Raw genomic sequence first — 17,512 nt, 5'->3', positions numbered from 1 at the left:
GGACAAGAAGCCTTTTCAAGAAGTGCCTTTGAGTGGACAGTACTTGCGAACATGTGCAAACTTTGCCCCTCACCTCTACAGACCTACCTCCATCCTTTCTGCTTTTCCCTTCTCACCCCACATGTGCTCAACAAATTCCTGTCACCAGCCAGAACTGATTAGAACAGAACTAAAGAAACAACTCCACAGCAATCTGGAACAGAGCATAAACCAAAACTAATCAAGTACAACCAAAAATAAGTATCACTTATTAATTAGCCTTGTTTTTACTTCTCTTGTCAGTGCATTCTTACACTGGTTGGGACTGGAAAGGGACTCCAGGAGATCAGCAAAGGGTTATGCAGACACAACTCAGTGCACACCTTGCTGCAGGGTTCAGGTCTAAAGCAGCTCACAGGGATTTGCCCATCTGCTGAGACTGAGTTCATCTTTCAAGGGTCTCTTTGTTCTTCCTGTGATTACCCAGTCCACGTCCTCCTCAACCATCCAATTCAAGCACATATTTCAATTCCATCCCTGAGCAGGTTACATTCTTGCCTTTCCATTTCAATTTCCACAGGGCAAATGAAAGTGATGGGAAGCATTTTGCCAAAGGTATGGTTATTTCACCCAGCAGCCTGACATGACTTCAAATCTGGATATTACATTTAATGTTCCTGGGACAGATGCTGTCAGGCCTTTTCACAGTATCCTCTGCATACCCAAACTGCATGAACTTTACAGCCTCTCAAGTTTTTAGAGACATTGCTGAAAATTTAACACTGCAAGGCTACCTCAAACATTTTTCATCCCAAAGCTGGGGAAAGGATAACTGTGAAAGCTCACACAGCACAGGGTGAGGTTTCAGAACCTCAGATGCATTTGTTTGCCTCAGCAGAAGGTACAGCAGTGTTCTGAGGGCAAACTCTGTGATACACACATAAAATACACTAAATGTTTTCAAAGGAAGGAAGACAGATTTGGATTTGATATTAAAAATAAATTCTTTACAGTGAGGGCAATGAGACTCTGGAACAGGTTGCCCAGAGAAGGTGTGGATGCCCCATCCCTGGAGGTGTTTAATTTAAGGCTGGATGGGACTTTGCAACCTGGTCTAGTGGAAGGTGTCCCTTCCACAGCAAGGAAGTTGTAACTTGATAATCTTTAAGGTCCCTTCCAATCCAAACCATTCTGTGAAATTAATAAATGTACAATGTCACACATCCCCATTTCCACATGAGCAACTCTTCTACCTCTGTTCTTTAAAACAATGTTTGTAAAACCAGTGATTATCACCTTCCATCTGGGAAAGGACTCTTGGGTATGAAAGGGTTCCACTCTGCTTCAAGACAAGCATAGGCTGGAATATATGCACCATTAGTCTTTCAATTCTTATTTTTGCAAGCTCAAAATAGAATAATATTAATAAATCTAAAAAAAAAAAAGCTGGTGTTGATCTAACTGCTGACCTTTTCATCTGTAAACAAAAGACACCTTTGTTTTTTAAGCAAACAACTTAGCAAATATGAAACCTGTTCTGCCAGTGCTTGAAGATGACACTGTCCATACAAATCAGTTCTTGCAGAAACACAGATTTCCAGATGTGTTTAGAGAGAAGGCAGGATTTCCATGACTTCAGACCACTGAAAACCATTTATTTAAAAACATACTATATTACAACCAAGTTAGTAAATAACTTGGTTATTTACCAAGTGCAAAACCAGTGCAAAACTCTACCATATTAAGCCTCTGTTCTAAAATCCAAATCCCTTTAAAAGCACCACCTTGAAAACAATACCAACTTCCTAAGGACTCAGAGGCTCACAAGCCCACGCTGGAAGGCACATTCAGTATTTTAAGTTAAAATAAGTTAAATGTCTTGCTTCCTTTTGATCAGGAACTGCAACACTAAATTCAGTTGCCTTGGATGTGTTCACATACACATACTGTACTTAAATCAATATTAATTGATCATATACTGCTCATAACCAACAGGCATCAGGTGGAGGACACTTTCTTTAATTTAGCCACATACATGGGACCCCACGCTCTCCCTTTCTCTGGGAGAACCAGCAGTTCATGCTGCTGCATTCCACTGAGGAAAGTGAATTCCTGGGAAACACCTCTGGCCATGCCACTTATATCCACAGGCATCACATTCGTGCAGGAGTTCAGGATGAGATTGATCACATCACTGTTTTCTGCCCTGGAGAGGGTGCACGTGGAATAGACCAAGGAGCCACCAGGACGCAGGGCTTGAACAGCAGACCTGCAGAGAACAACAGGAAAAAGGGGAAAAAATCAACATCAAAAGTGACATACTGCTAGTGGGAGAATGTGTAGGCTTATAAATCCAGAGTATAAATAAATATGACAAAAATAACATTACAAAAATGTCTTAACTTTAAGTTCAGGAAACCACCCACAACACAATTTTGCTTTTCATTTATTGTTGTATTCTCAGTTAGCTGAAGGTATTTTTTACACCACAGTGACAAGTACAAAGCAGCTTCTATTCAGAATATACATCAAGCATTCCTGAGCTCAGCACTGCTGTGAAAATGATGCAATTGCACACAGAATGGGTTACCCCACATCAAAAGGGCCTGTCACACACTTGGCAAGATGCTTGTGTAAATCTGCAGTAACAGCCTGAATTAATGACTGGGCTGTAATTTTAGAAACTCTCCTGCTAATTCTGCAACTCATTTAGCAGGTAAGAGGATTTGGGGGTGTCACTGAGCCACTGCTTTTCAACACCTTTTTTAGGGATCATTTATTGTTTCTTTATAAGTGCCCTTCACTTATTAACCTGCTGACAAATTTTGGTTAAACAATGGCAAAATAGTGGCTTAAAGCCTGAAAGCTTCACAACTGCTGTTGGCTGGAGGGAACAGAGGCTCTTTATCACTTTACCACTGCAAGTGAATTTATATAAACTGTTTATTTCCCACTAGAGCAGATCTGCCAAGTCCTTCCTCACACATATGCAATACAACTTATGAGTATAGAAATGGGATATGTAAGTTGTATTCACCTACTCCAGATTAAAAGAGTAAAGAGAAAACTCAAAAAACTTACATCACAGAAGTATTCCTCAAACCTGGTACCACATTTCTAAAAGAGGAAGCTACACAAAAGGTTCATTTCCTATTAAAACAATGTCTGAAGATAAATTCCATCAAATCATACATTTTGGAGCCATTTTTGGCTCAAAGACTGAATTGTAAGCTGATATACAAACAGATACTACAGGGAAATACCACATTATATACAACTGTTCCCTAAGATTGCTTTTATTTAAATCCCTAAGATTTCTTTTATTTAATACCAAGAAAGCCAGAACAGGTGAGTGGTGAAAATGAAAATGAATAATCAGAGACTTGTAAATATTGCTGACAAAACTGTGCCCACATCCCAGGGAAAAAAATATCCTGGGACAAATAAAAACACAAAAAGAAAGAACCATCTCTTCAAACCAGATGTGGTGAGCAGCCCCCAAATGCAGAAAGTCTGATTTTAAGTCTAGATAAACAAAGACAATGCCATGGAAATAGCAATTCCTCCAGAAACAAGCTGAGGACTTCCCAAGGGTGATAGCTGACCAAAAACAGTTGAGAAAGGAAAGATGAAAATACAAGGGGGGAAAGATAAGCCATTTTAACAGAAACAAGACTTTTTGGGAAAATAACCAATGAATAAAAGCTTCAGCACAAGGAGGATCAAAGTTGATCACAGCTTTCAAAGCTGCTCTGAAAGTCCTGTCCAAAATAATAAGGGAACACCAGGACACTGCCTCAGACAATGATAAGACCAAGTGAAAACTCCTGAGATTGATACCAAACCTATTTCTCTTGGGAGTATACATATGACCTTGTTCAATTCTTTTGAGTCTTCCTTATGGTAACCATCAAGCCAAGTATTTATTAATAACCACAGTGCACTCACATATATGGAGTTAACTTCTAAATTCAAGCAAAGCAAGGATGTGCAACCTTGCCTTCTCATGGACACCAAACCAGCAAGAAAGCCTCCTGCACCATCTCTTGGCCTCACTCCCATTTGGGGAAATTAAAAATCACTTTTTCTCCCCCCACATATTGGATTTCACTTTTTATCTTTCACATTAGAACTCAAAGAGAACAGAGCTGAAGTCTAAATGGGCTCTCATGAAGTCGAGCTGATCTTCAGATTATTATCAGAATCCACCCACATAACTAATTTTTGACAGACTTTCCCCTGCCAGCTACACCTTTTCCATGCATGCAGAAGTGCCAACCCTGAGGGCAGCCAGTAAGCTTGGGAACCTTTTAATGTGACAACTGAGATGTACTTTTAGCAAACCTGAGAATTTTACTCAGAGAAGTAGATAATGGCAACAAATTTCCTTCCTCTAAGACAGCATTTAGACAAGAGAGAAAATTCTTTTCCCATGTAAAAGTGGGAAACGTAAAAGATAGAAAAGTAGATGTAGCTACAGGTTATAAGGTTAAATACCTGAACACTTGCTAAATGTCTTTTTCTTCCCATATGGAAAGCAAGAACCCATCAAGACAACATTTTCAAGGGCACCGTGCTCCTCCATCAGAGGAAAGAGCAGCACAGACCTCTGAAGGGAAACTTGAAAATCTCACCTCAAAACCCCCTTGTGTCTAAACTTCAACTTGTTAATCTCCACTGGCCCATGACCCAAAAAGGTCAGCCTGCTCAGTGCAGCTCTCTTTATTTTGAACCTGCAGCAGGAATTAAAATATCTGAGGAGAATTACTTCAGGCAGCAAGGTTAATCAATGTATCTATCCATCTTGTCAAGTGCAGCAACAGTTGTTTCAGTGCCTGAGCTCAAAGTCAATGCCCCCAGCTCTGATTAAGCCATGCCTGGCTTCTGATAAACCTGCAGGGAGCTGCAGAATTCCACGTGAGAAGTGCTGGGCTCAAAGTCACACGGGGTGACACTGAGCTGGGCCAGCAGAGCCAGGCACTCTGGTCCTCCCCTCATCAGCAGCACAGAGAATTCATTCAGGACAGGATTTGATCACCAGGGAATTTGTTCATTAAAGAATTGTTCAACTATATTTAACCAGCTTCCTCTCTAACCACTGGAGGGAAACAAGCTCATGCAAGGGCTAGGCTGGAGATGAAGCACAACTTAGTCCTACTGTAACTCCACCATCTAGAAATTAAGATTTCTCTTTCACTGGGAATCTTAATTACTCTTAGCTGAAGGAATTCAGTGTCTGTAACTTTGTGACTCCTAAAAACAGGAAGTCAAATCTAGAATGATTAAGATGCCAAAATATTTTTTCACCTTCCTCTTATTACAATGTTAAAAAACCCCTCAAATTATTTACAAGTAGTTGATCTGCAGTTCTTTTTCTCTTGGTGGCACACATTACATTTGTTTACTAAAGAGCTAAAACTTTCAGCTGATATAAACATCTAGTTAATATCCTAATTTTATTTCAGGTACATATATTTCTTGTAATGAATTTTACAAGCTTACAGGCACTACTACTGCAAGGTTTCATGCTTCACATGACAAAACACACATTAAGGGCCCTGGAAACTTTTTCTGGAGCCTTTGTCTGTCCATCTCATTCCACAAGTTCTGTAAAACAAATTGACAAATGCAGATTGCTCCCCTCCTCTTTCTAAATGAGACTTTACAGCCCTATCAAAAAACAAGTAAAAAAATACTTTATACTTTTGCAGGGTGTGTCTCTGGATACAGGTTCATATTGTACTGAGGAAGTCAGAGGGACAACAGGTGCATTCATCTATCCTAACTCCCTCTATTACAGGAGTACCAAAAAAGACTTTGAAAAGAATATATTATTTCAAAGCTCTTTTTTTTTTTAGTTTATTTCTCGAGATTCACTAAGTTAGGGAAAACAAAACAGCATTACTATTTAATATCTCAGGGGGAAAAAAATGATCATGCTAAAGCCACATGACAAATCCAAAAAACTCTTCTATGCAACTAAAATGTAGTTAGCCAGGACTTAAAAAGGACTTTTTCCCACTGACAGAGAAAAGTCCTGGTGTCTCAAATATCCTTTTAAAATTGGGCAGACACAAAAATATGTATTTCACACTACAGGTAGCACCTGCATGTCCAGCCTATCCTCTGGCATGTGGGTTTATGCTGTATGCCATGGGAAGAGGCAGCATTAATTATGTTAATAATTCGACCATTTGCTGTATTAAAGTGAAAAGATGACAATTTCAGGACTATTTTAAACTAACATAACACTTCAACAGTGCCATCTTTTGGCAACTACTATGTATTTCTGCTCAATAGGCAAGATAATGTCTCATCAGAATAAAAAATTCCAATTCCATTCTTTTTATTGACTTAAAATAACCACACTGCCTTTTGGCTCTCACAAGAGTCCAGATACTTTGTGGCAATATGACCTGCATGTTAAAGGCTTTGCTTTTATTTCTTTGAACCTGGACAAAATGATAAAGGAAATCCTTCAGTGTCAAAATACCAATTTATTTTAATACTTTGTGATGGGCAGTGACAGTAGTTCAAGCACTCCCTCTGCTCCTCTCTAAATAAACTTTGCTCCTGTGGAGAAACACTGCAGCTCAGAATAACAGGAGAATCATGAAAATCAGCTGCCTTTTTCAACATTACATTGAATTATAAATAAAAGGAGACACAGGCATCAAAACCCCCTCAACCAAACCCAGTCTTTTCTACCTGAGACAAAATTTGTCCTGAAAATCCTGATAAGCAACATTTCTATTGCAAATAATTCTAAATTATTCTAAAGCAAAGACCAAACAAACAGCTAGAATTATTGATCTTTAATGCATGGTGACTTCTGGAATATTCATCCTGTTAAAACAGGGATATGAGATTAAAAATGGACAGCCCAGGAGGGAGAATTAAAGACCTTTGAAGCCCTCTAAAGAAAACTTTAGGGTTAGTGGTTATCCTCACAGCTCATAAAACACACAGAGAAAGGACTGGAGTGGAATTAAAGCAAAATTTGTGCATGAATTCAAATATGTGATCCCAAAAAGCTGCTGAGTAGCTTATTTGTTCAGTCATACAGTTATTTATATATTCAATAAACCTGGCTTTGCAACATATCCTGAGGGACTTGATCTGTAAGTTATTCACAGGGTGCTGTCACACTTAAAATCAGAAACAAATTATTTTAAGATAAAACATGATGGAACACCTGATGAAACACCTGGAGCCGCAGCAGTGGCCACAGCACTCACTCTTTGTGAAGAAATTCCAAGCAACCAAGTAAATCCTCCAACAACCCAACCAAAAGTGTTTTGGGGAATGGCACAGCACAAACACACACAAAATATTCTGTTTTTATAAGACAGAAAGTGGCTAAAGAATCCTATCATCCACACAACCCACAGCAGATGTGTTGGTCCAACAGCTGGAATTCTCAAAAATTCCCAGAGGAGCTAATTGAGAAGATGGTTTTGGATGATAAAAGGATTAACTGGGCAGCTACAGAGGAGCAGAAGGAAAAATTCCAGGGGAAAGAGCTGAAGATGTGATGAAGCAATTCCCAGCACAATTTACTCCACACAGCAGAAATGTGGAGACAGATGCTAAATATATGATTTTATATTTATAAACACAATTCTGCATTCACTCTATAACCACAAAAAAGCCCAGCTAAGAGCACACAATTCCTCTCCTGTGGAAAACTCCACAATTCAGTGAGAATACAGAGCTGTTTAATTACTGAGAGATGCTGTGTATAGAAGAGTTCCAGCAGCCTGAATGCCTTTGCTGAGTATTCTAAATTGTGTTCTGTTGGATTTCTTTTCTGCTGAGCCCTAACACAAGTTCCTTTCAGCTGCAGAAACCAGTCTAAGAATAATTACAACATCCATAACAGTTTAACCACTATGTATTTGGGCATTCAAGCTTAGCCCAAAATTTAATTTCTCTCTGAGAACTGATAACATTGGTAAATCTGCTTTTGGGAACCACTGTATTTTGTGCTAGCATTTAGCATCAGGAAGTGAATATTTCTTTTCTTTCAACTTTGCAATTTGTTTTCTGCACAAACACTCCAAATACTAACAAGATTTGCAGTGTGTTCTTGGATTAGAGCACTCAGCAGGGACGCTTTGGTTTAGGTATGAACAATCATTACAGTCTCAATTTCCTTCAAATCAGTGGTGCCCTCATTGCTTAGAACATTTGCTGCTCAGCATTTATATCACTTATTTACATTTCAGATTTTATGCAGGCTGCAGGAAGAAAATTGTTGCATCAGTTTCTTCCAGATCTTCATTCTCTGAAGCCCCTATGTACTTAATTAATGACATCGTATTGCAAACCCTACACTTCCTTCCTTAACTTCCCTCTTTGATGACCCCAGCTTCCTCAGAAACAGATCCATAAAAACAAATTAGAGGTGAAGCATTTCCTTCCTTAAGAAGGAGGGAATCTCAAATTTCAGGCTGTTGCTTGACAGAAATAAAAATAGAACTCCACTTTGCATTTCATTCTTCTCATTTTTATGTTACACTTAATCCTCCTGCTAAACTGAAATAATGCTTGGTCCCTCAATTTTCATTTATAAATCACGGGATGGTTGGGGTTGGAAGGGACCTAATGGTCATCCATTTCCAATCCAATCCCCAAACTATCCCAAACTGCTCCAAGCCCTGTCCAACCTGGTCTTGGACACTCCCAGGGATCCTCTGGATGCTCTGGGCACCCTATGCCAGGGCCTCAGCTCTCTGACAGTAAAGAATTTTTCCTGCTGTCCCATCTAAACCCACTCCCTCTCAGTTTGAAGCCATTCCCTTTGTCCTGTCACTCCATGCTCTTACAATGTATTTCTTACATTACTCTCAATAAAACTGCTGGGATTCAGCCTTACACTTGTTTTTGGTTACAGACATAGGAACCAAGGTCAGGAACACCTGGGAGCATCAAGCACCAGGTAACCTGAATCAATGAACCAGAGAGAGCCCTGCAGAAGCTGGCTTGTGTAAAAAGCAGTACAGCTTTTTGGTTTTTTTTACAGTAATATTCATGGAGCCTCAGCCATCCTAAATATTACTGGAAGTACCGGAGAAAGGATTCAAACTCAACTTTTATTTATAATTATGCACTCTAGTCATTAAACAGAGGCTTCAATAGGGAAGCATTCCAGAATTTTAGTTCTAATGCACCTGTCACAACCCATTCAGCCTGTTCTGATCTTGCTTTATCATTTCATTTCTCCCCTTTCATGTGGCATCTGAGATGTCTTTAGAACTGGGAATTCATTCTAAAGTGATCATGTGAATTGAACAATAACCACCCAGTAGACAGCTATCCTTCAAATATTTTACCCAATAACCCAAATACCTACATCCAATAACCCTTATATCCTTTATCAATAACCCTTATAAACTCTAACTCTTGAAAGTAACCATTCTTTTACTACAATTTATATAGCAAAGGTATTTTACTAATTTATATAGCAAAGGTATTTTGTCTTTACAAATTCTTATTACTGTTGCTAAACTAAACAACATTTTCAACATAAAGTTCTCCCTCTATTTAGGAATAATTCAATTAAATCTGATTTGGGCTGACAGGAATGTATTTTTTAAAAAAAACAAGGTTTCTGCTGTCATGAGTTCTCCAGGATTACAATGTGGAATGATTTATGCAAATTCTCAAAATTTCTCTGCATGATGTATGCTTCCTTTTGCTATGGGTTCACAAATTGGATTTTCCATGTCAGATATTGAAAAGGGGAAACTGGAACAGGTCAGTGTTTTAAATGTGATTGATTTCTTCAAAGGAAATGGATGACATGATGCATTACTGCAATAAGATCCTCATATTTCTGTTATAAATCACAGGCTTCTGCCAGGCCTTTTTCAACTGGAAGTCTTGCTAAACTATCTTGAACTGCAATGGGAACTTTCCATAAAAATTTTTCTTTTTTTTCTTATAATATGTTATTTTTCCCTCAATTTGCTTTGACAGATGGACTTCAGGCATGACTGTTACTCCACAAATAACATTCAAGGTTTTATTTCAGAGGGTTTTATTGAAAAGTCACTCTTTTTTTTTTTTCCCTCCATGAGAAAAATAGTGCAGTGTGAAATGCTTCACAAATGCCAGCCCATAGCTGGCAGCATTAAAATGTGTAATACATGACAGTCTGGCTTTGGATTACTGGGGGCATGTTCTCAAAAATAAACAGTCCTCCCTTTCCCCCACCAAACCTCACATTCTTTTACTTTTTTACCCTGCCAGTTAGGACTGGGAGCTTTCTGTGCTACAAACAATCAATATGGAATATATCTAAACCCATTTGAGCCGTGTCCACCTAAAATCTTTTGATTTTACACCAGACTGTTGTTGAGTCATCTGCAAATGGACATTCTTTTGAATAAGTGAGTTAAGAGGACCAAGGCCTCACTGCTGATATCACCCACAGATATTTCCACATCCTCATTATTATCTCAGACCCACTGGTTATTCTGAACAGCATCCCAACCACAAATTCCTGACATTATTTCCAGAGCAGGAATCCTGAGTTGGTTTATTACATCTTGCCCCCATGTAATTTTTATTAATTACAGGAAGTTCATTTAACTTTTTGCACTTCTCACCTTAGAAGCTGGAATTGCAGGGAGGACAACTCCTTCCTTTGCATGAGCCTGAGCACAGCTTGCTGAGGGTCAGCAGAGAAGAGCCAACTTCTGTCATTTGAACAAGGAGCATCAACTAGGACCTAAACAATTAATAAAATCAAAATTTTAAAAAATCTCAACAAAGATGGCCAGTTTTTGAACACCATGTGCCAAAATATATTTGATTTTCTTTTGTAAGTATTAAGAAAATTTTATTTTCCATTTTGGGAGTGAAATGATCCCATTACTATTTTTAGATGTTTTTATGGGGTTAGCAGTTGGGGAGATAAAAAAATTAGAGCTCTGAAATCAAGATCTACCTGAGCAGCTCCCTCTTGTTCTCCTCCCCTTCCTCATTACCCATCATGCAAAGATTACAGCTACAAGGTCTTCAGAATTCACTCCCAACATCATCCAACACAGGAATAAATGCACAACAAGCTTCATGAAGTGTTTCCTGAGGATCTACAAATCCTGTACATGACTTTATTCCCTTTGACAGGTCAGGTATTTTTGTGGGGGACCAGGAAAAAAAAGAAAATTAAAAAGACAGGAGCATAGGAAGAAGAAGAATCAGAATAGTCAGGTATTTTTGTGGGGGACCAGGAAAAAAAAAAAAATTAAAGACAGCAGCATAGGAAGAAGAATCAGAATGCAGAAATATAATTTGCCAATAATAACGTTACCTTGTCATAAAATTCAGGCTGAAGATCTCCAATCTGTCTACCATCCAGTTTAGAGACTGTTATCAAGTTAATGAAAGGATCTGGGATGAAGGATTCTATTGTCTGCTCCAACCATCTTGACCTCAAATCATCATATTCATTGCAGTGAAAATGACCTTAGAAAATTAAGGAAAAAACAAATAAACAAAGAGAAGTAAACACCCAAAGATAAGTCTCTGTATATCTTTTTCAGTTTTGTTTTCACAAATGTAAGGAGTTAGACCTATTTTGGAAGTTCTACTGCATTGCCATGACTACCATGGAGTTTACACCTTATGTGCCTGTGTTATAGTACTTTTTAGAACACTACTGAATTTTTATAAACCCAAATAAATCTCAACATGCTCCTACAGAGCAAACCCTAAATATTTACTAGGAAATCCTTCTGTAGCAATAGACTTCCACAGTAAAACAAACTTTAATCATGACCCATATCCAAAGAGTGAGTGCCTTCCTGGGCTCCTTAAGCCACCATCTAAATGAAGTGCAAGCCCCACATTATTAAACTGCCTTTTTAAATAAATAAAACATTAGTTTTGTGTATCTTGAGGTACATCTTAGCATTCACTGAAGTATATTAAGAATTAAATTCTTCACATATCCCATTCAGCAATAGTTTGGTCTCTTCAGAAGCAGACAGAGGGTAAAGCATTGGGTTTGGTTTTTTTTCCTCTAAACCTTCTGAAAGGACAACTCCTATTTAATTTACTTCATTAGCATCACCTCATTCCTGTAGAAGAGGGAGGGAAACCAGCTGTAATCAGCTGGTGCAGGTGGTTATAGTAATGGTCTCATCAGCAGGAGCACAAGGTGCTGTGAACAGTTTGAAACAATTATTACCCAAGCCCACAAATAAACTGGGAAACAGCAATCCCAGCTTGCTTAAACTCCTTGGCCCAAGCTGCTGCTTTGCTTGTTCCTGCCTTCTAAACACTCTGATCATGTCAGTATCCTCCTCAACCAATTCCTTACCATAAACCTTCTCCCTCTGCCCAGATCTTGGACATTTCAAGACTGCATTGTGCATAATTTCTTAAGCTCTGCTTTACATCAGCACACTTAAATTTACCTTAAATGTGTAGTGTTTGCACAGTATTGACAAAAGAGGCAACAGAGGAGAAGGAAAAAGAAAGTAAAAAAGGACAAGAATAAGATTGCAGATTACTTACACCCCTGTGCCAACAAACTGATACGGCTTCAAGTAACTTCTGGAGAGGTAATAGTTGAGAAAAAAATCCACAAAGCTACCCCACTTTTGCCTGTCGTTCTGCAGAAATCTACCTTAAAGCAAGGACTGCATTTTTAATCTTCTTTTAGGCAAACAGATTTCACAAAATCCTTATTAAACAGCACAGACTAGGTGGAATACAAACTGTTGTTTCGGTTTTTTCCCTCCACCAGCACCTGGCTCCATTACCTGGACAGGCACACTGCAGGATAGCTACAGATTTGCCCCCAGGTGCAGCACAGAGATCCAGAACATCTTCCCCATCCTTCACCTCCAAGGCCAGCACGGGCAGCAGCGAGGCAGCGTTGAGCAGGTAATAGTCCTTCAGCCTGCCAGGCTGGTGTTTCTGTGCAGGGAATCTGCCAGGAGCTGTCCTGGTGTAACACCTGAAGGCTGCTGGGAGGTAGGGCAGGGCTGCTGGGAAGGCAGGATTGTATCCCTGCTCAGCCAGGCTGCTCTCCAGGCTGGGGCTGTGGCTGAACCTGTGAAAAATGACCAGATAATATTGGCTTTCTCATTTATTTTTAGCTTATGCATGTTGTTAGTGATGACAAGGATCTAGAAATAGTATCAGTGATAACTCTTTCTAGCTGCTTGTTAATATAACAGAATCTATCAGCTTAAGTCTGCACTGTGTTGGTCACAGAAACAGCAGTGTAATGAATAGAATATCTATGTGTCATTATGGAAACAACAGTGTGATGAGTGTATTGGATTACAGACCTCAACAAAACAGAAAATGTGAAAAAGGCTTTTGTGTAACTAAAACCAGTGCAAGGCTATCCACTGACCAACCTGTCCAAGTGGTAAGATAACCCTGACACAAACCATTAGAGAATACCATGTTACATTTAAGGACATACTAAATCCTTATCAGAGGATGTGAAACAGCAGGATAGAGACACAAGAAGAAATAAAAGATATTAACCCGACACACAGCATGTCATGCAGATAAGCCAGTGTGTGAAGAAGTCTAACAAAGGAGTTCCCAAAACATCACAAAATTAGCAAGAATGTTTAAATAATATATGAAACAGATGACTATGCATGTACCTCAGTGATGTAACAGTATAAAGATAACACTGTTTGTATACACAGAGATATTCTTTGGCTGTTGGTCAGGAACATCCCAGTGCTAGAAATATTGTCCTTCCTTATTATTAAACTTTTAAAAATTCTGCAAACTGAATTCTGTTTCTCACAGACCTGTTCAGCAGCACAGCATGCTGCCAGCACCACGGTGAGGTCAGCACGTCTCTAGGGTGAAAAAAGGAAAAGCCATTCAATAACCCATCAAATTAAACAGTGTAGGAAGCCTTTCCTTACAATCCCACTATTGGATAATTCTGCTGTAATTGGAAATTAATCATTTTTGTTAGAAAAAGTATGCAGGAAAATAATTTTAATAGGAAATCAAGCCACTGTTTTTTTTCTAATTATTGCATTTAAAACACCAATTTCTTCTGAAACAAGACATTCTCCATTTTTCTTACTTTATAGGAGGAGATACAAATGATGAAGCATAATGGTTTGCCTGACTATAAAATACTTCCCTGGGGACAAAGAATAACTGTATTATTAGCTGTAAACAACAAAAATAATCACACACACATTGGCTTTACAATGTTCATTCCAGCCTATATTAAAATGCCGTTTTTACAAGTGTTCTTTTTTACATTTTATGCTCTGCAAACACTGGGCCAGTAAAACTTAAATTAACAGATATTTTTGGAAGACAGCAGTGGTATGTGATAGAAAAGTGCTTGTTTGTATTTCAGTTTGCTCTTTGTTATATGGATTTCCCTCTTTCTGTTTGAATTCCTATAGTAATTTTTCATTTAATCTCAAAAAAAAAAATATTCTTCAGGAGTATTCGCTGCCTAAAGCAGAAAAACACATTGATCCAATCGAAGAGCTTTTAAGTTGACTCAATTAAACTAATGCTATACATTGATGCTTTTTGGTTTTTAATAATTAAGTTCTTTAGCAGCTGTGTGACAAAGACCTAAATTTAGTGACAGGCTTTGCCATATGTGTCATTACTAATTCAATTCCTTATCTCTCCCCTTCCTTCCATGTCCTGAAAGGCACAGACCTGACAGTGCTCCATGCATGTCCCAGCTCTGCCGTGTACTGCTTCTCGAAGTGGTCCAGAACCACCTGGCAGATCTGCTTCTGGAGCTTCCCTTTGGGATTCTTTTCCAGCTTCAGAGAAAGGAAGAAAAAAGAAAAGTAGTAAAGCCAAACTAAACCCTCTCTACTTCTCACTAGAATAAATAAAAAACATCCTACTAATTACATCAACTTGGCCTCAGTGATATTAGAATGCTCAAATATTAGCCCATATCTTTATGTGATCAAGATGTAATAGACATTGCAGAGAGCAAAGGAGTGAAAGCTACAGCACACTCTTCCTCCCTGCTCAGCTGGTTAATAATAAATACCAATAAATACCCTCCATATCCACTGTGCTGACAATCCAGCGCTTCCTGGCACTCTGATGGAGATTAACCTACGAGAAGAAGGGAAAGACCTTTTGCTTTCCAAGCAAACCCCGAGGACAAACGCAGAGTTTCCCTCCCTCGGGGCACCCAGCAGCCTTCCAAAAACACCACCGGCACGGAGCCCGGGCCCGGGGCGGGCTGCGGGGCCGGGCAGGCTCTGTCAGTGCCGGAGCAGCTGCCGGCAGAGGCTGCAGAAGCCCGGGGCACACCGCGCGCTGCGGAGGAGGGACAGGGGCAGAGCAGACTGGACGAGCGGGCTCTTTCCCGGCTATTCCCGGCACGGCCCGCGCAGGAAGCAGCCGGGGCCCTCCCGCCGCGCTTCCGGCCGCGGCCCCGGCTCGCCCGGCCTGGCTCTGGTTCCAGTTCCAGTTCCAGCCCCAGCCCCAGCCCCAGCCCCTTCTCACCTGCCCCGGGTCCCGCCCGGCCGCCCGGCCCAGCCCCAGCGCGGCCCCAGCACGGCGGGCGAGCGGCAGCGCCGGGCCCCGCATGGCCCGAGCTGCCCGGGGCGGGGCGGGGCGGCAGTCAGGGCTCTTCACAGCGCCACAGGACGGAAAGGGCAGGAACGGACCTTAAAGATCAGCTGGTCCCAGCCCCTCGGTCAGGGGTGGGGACACAACCCCTGGTGGATGCTCAAGTCCCCATCGAGGCTGGCTTTGAACTGTGCCGCGGTTGAGGCATCCCACCACTTCCTTGGGCACCTCGTTCCCGTGTCAGTTAAAAAAAGAAACAAAAAACCCAGTTAAAAAAAACAACCAAAATAACCCCCAAAACAAACAAAAAACGACAAAAAAAAAAAAAAAAAAAGAAAAAAAAAAAAAAAAAAAAAAAAAAAACCAAAAAAAACCCCAACACAAAACCACTCCAACTTCCTAATTTTTTCGCTGCCTTTTTTTTTTTTTTTTTTAAGCCATGGAAGCCTGACTTGCCGTCCTGACTCCTCTGCCCAAACCAGGATTACACAGCACGTGGGCTCTCACTTTAACAATTTACAACAGTGATGCTCATCCCAGCACCTGCTGGAGGGTCTGATAGCATCCACACCCCACCCAAACATCAGGTCTCTGCTTGTACCTTTTTTCCTATATGGCCCAGGCTTTGGAAGTGCTACTGAGCTCATCTGACCCACACCGGGGATCAGTTCCAGACTAAAACGCTGCTGGTGCCATGAAAAACTGCTGGAAGCTTGAGAATTAATTATTTACAGACCTCTCTCATACACACTTTCAGATCAAACATTCTCCGGGGACAGGAATCAGGAGGACCACTGTACCCCAGTTCAGCTGTCCCTGGTTTAGCAGCACTAAAATCGGTGACTGCTCTCATCTGATCCCTTTATCAAGACCTGCAAACTGCTCCTCCAAGGAAGGGCATCCTGCAAGCACTGTGTCCTAGCAAAACAAAACAAATCCCCACAGACCCTTTTGTGCCCATTTGCCAACTCTCTTGCTAACATCAAGCCTTTGTGGAAGCAGCAAACTTGTTGAAGAGTGGTTTTTAATTAAAGCTTCTGCAGGCTGAACCCAGCCTCTGAAATCGAGACTGGAAAGGGGTGCAAAGGTAAAGGCAGGAGTGCTGTTGTATGGATAAATATTTGAGTTTCATCTACCAGCTAATGAAGACTAAGTGCTTTTACTCACCTCATGCAGATTAGCTTGAAATCTGATTTAAAGTGCTTCTATCAGGGTTGTGACAAAGGGCCCGGAGGCAAAACGGAGACTTCTTACATATCAAATGTAAAGGAAACCTGAAAGGCTTTTTGATAAGTGAGTTTTACCAACAGACACAGAACAAAACTAGTAGAAAAAGTAGTTCTGTGTGGTTGTAATTCTGCTAAGGACAGTACCATACCAGAAAATGTACACAAGAATTGAGTTTTACTGTACCAGTACAACAAAAAGGTCTGCTGAATGAGTCACCTTCCCCTAAATCTATGGCTATATTCCACTGTGCCCTATGTGTCTGAAACCAGATTTGCACCAAAGCAAAGAAAGGACTCCAGTTCATCAGCATCACCACCATCACAGCCAAACTGCAACCAGCAATAATGCATCTTGTGTCTCTCTCATGTGCTACTGCAGACAAACTTACCTCAAATTATGCTTACAACAGGCTCCATTATTTATTCCATTTACAACTGTAATACTGGTGGGTATGTTTTATTCAAAATAGTAAAGTATTTCAAATGGAATGAACCCAGGAGCCAAGAAGCTAACATGATGGCAAAGTTATTGGGTAGCATCCTGAAGTTACAGTACTAAACTTCCCACTAAAATACTGGAATATATTACTGAAAAAAAAAAGACTGCTTAATCTTATTTAAAGGGGAAGAAAAAGAATCAATGTTGTTTACCTTGTTAATCCTTTCCAATCTCATACCAGAGACCTAATGGATACCAAATGTCTGTTTTTAATAATTTTGATGTAAAAAACCTTGAAATCTAT

General features: G+C 40.1%; 1 protein-coding gene across 2 annotated transcripts; it reads right to left on the bottom strand.

Annotated features, from left to right (window-relative positions):
- Window positions 1-1,126: 1,126 nt before the first annotated feature.
- Window positions 1,127-15,589, bottom strand: NSUN3 (NOP2/Sun RNA methyltransferase 3). Of its 2 annotated transcripts, XM_039713280.1 has the most exons (7): window positions 15,475-15,588; window positions 14,662-14,771; window positions 13,773-13,823; window positions 12,756-13,048; window positions 11,300-11,454; window positions 10,593-10,714; window positions 1,133-2,248 (listed from the first exon to the last, which is right to left on the bottom strand). In XM_039713280.1, exons 1-7 carry the CDS (start codon window positions 15,556-15,558, stop codon window positions 1,978-1,980), a joined length of 1,086 nt encoding a protein of 361 aa, XP_039569214.1. In that variant the 5' UTR covers window positions 15,559-15,588; the 3' UTR covers window positions 1,133-1,977. The 2 variants fall into 2 exon arrangements, with proteins under 2 accessions (XP_039569215.1, XP_039569214.1); XM_039713281.1 differs by lacking the exon at window positions 13,773-13,823 and having other exon boundaries at window positions 1,127-2,248; window positions 15,475-15,589.
- Between the last annotated feature and the right edge of the window lie 1,923 nt (window positions 15,590-17,512).

The sequence above is a fragment of the Passer montanus genome, unplaced genomic scaffold, assembly GCF_014805655.1.
Source record: "Passer montanus isolate IOZ18808 unplaced genomic scaffold, ASM1480565v1 scaffold28, whole genome shotgun sequence".
NCBI lineage: Eukaryota > Metazoa > Chordata > Aves > Passeriformes > Passeridae > Passer > Passer montanus.
This window is presented reverse-complemented; position numbering and strand designations above follow the sequence as displayed.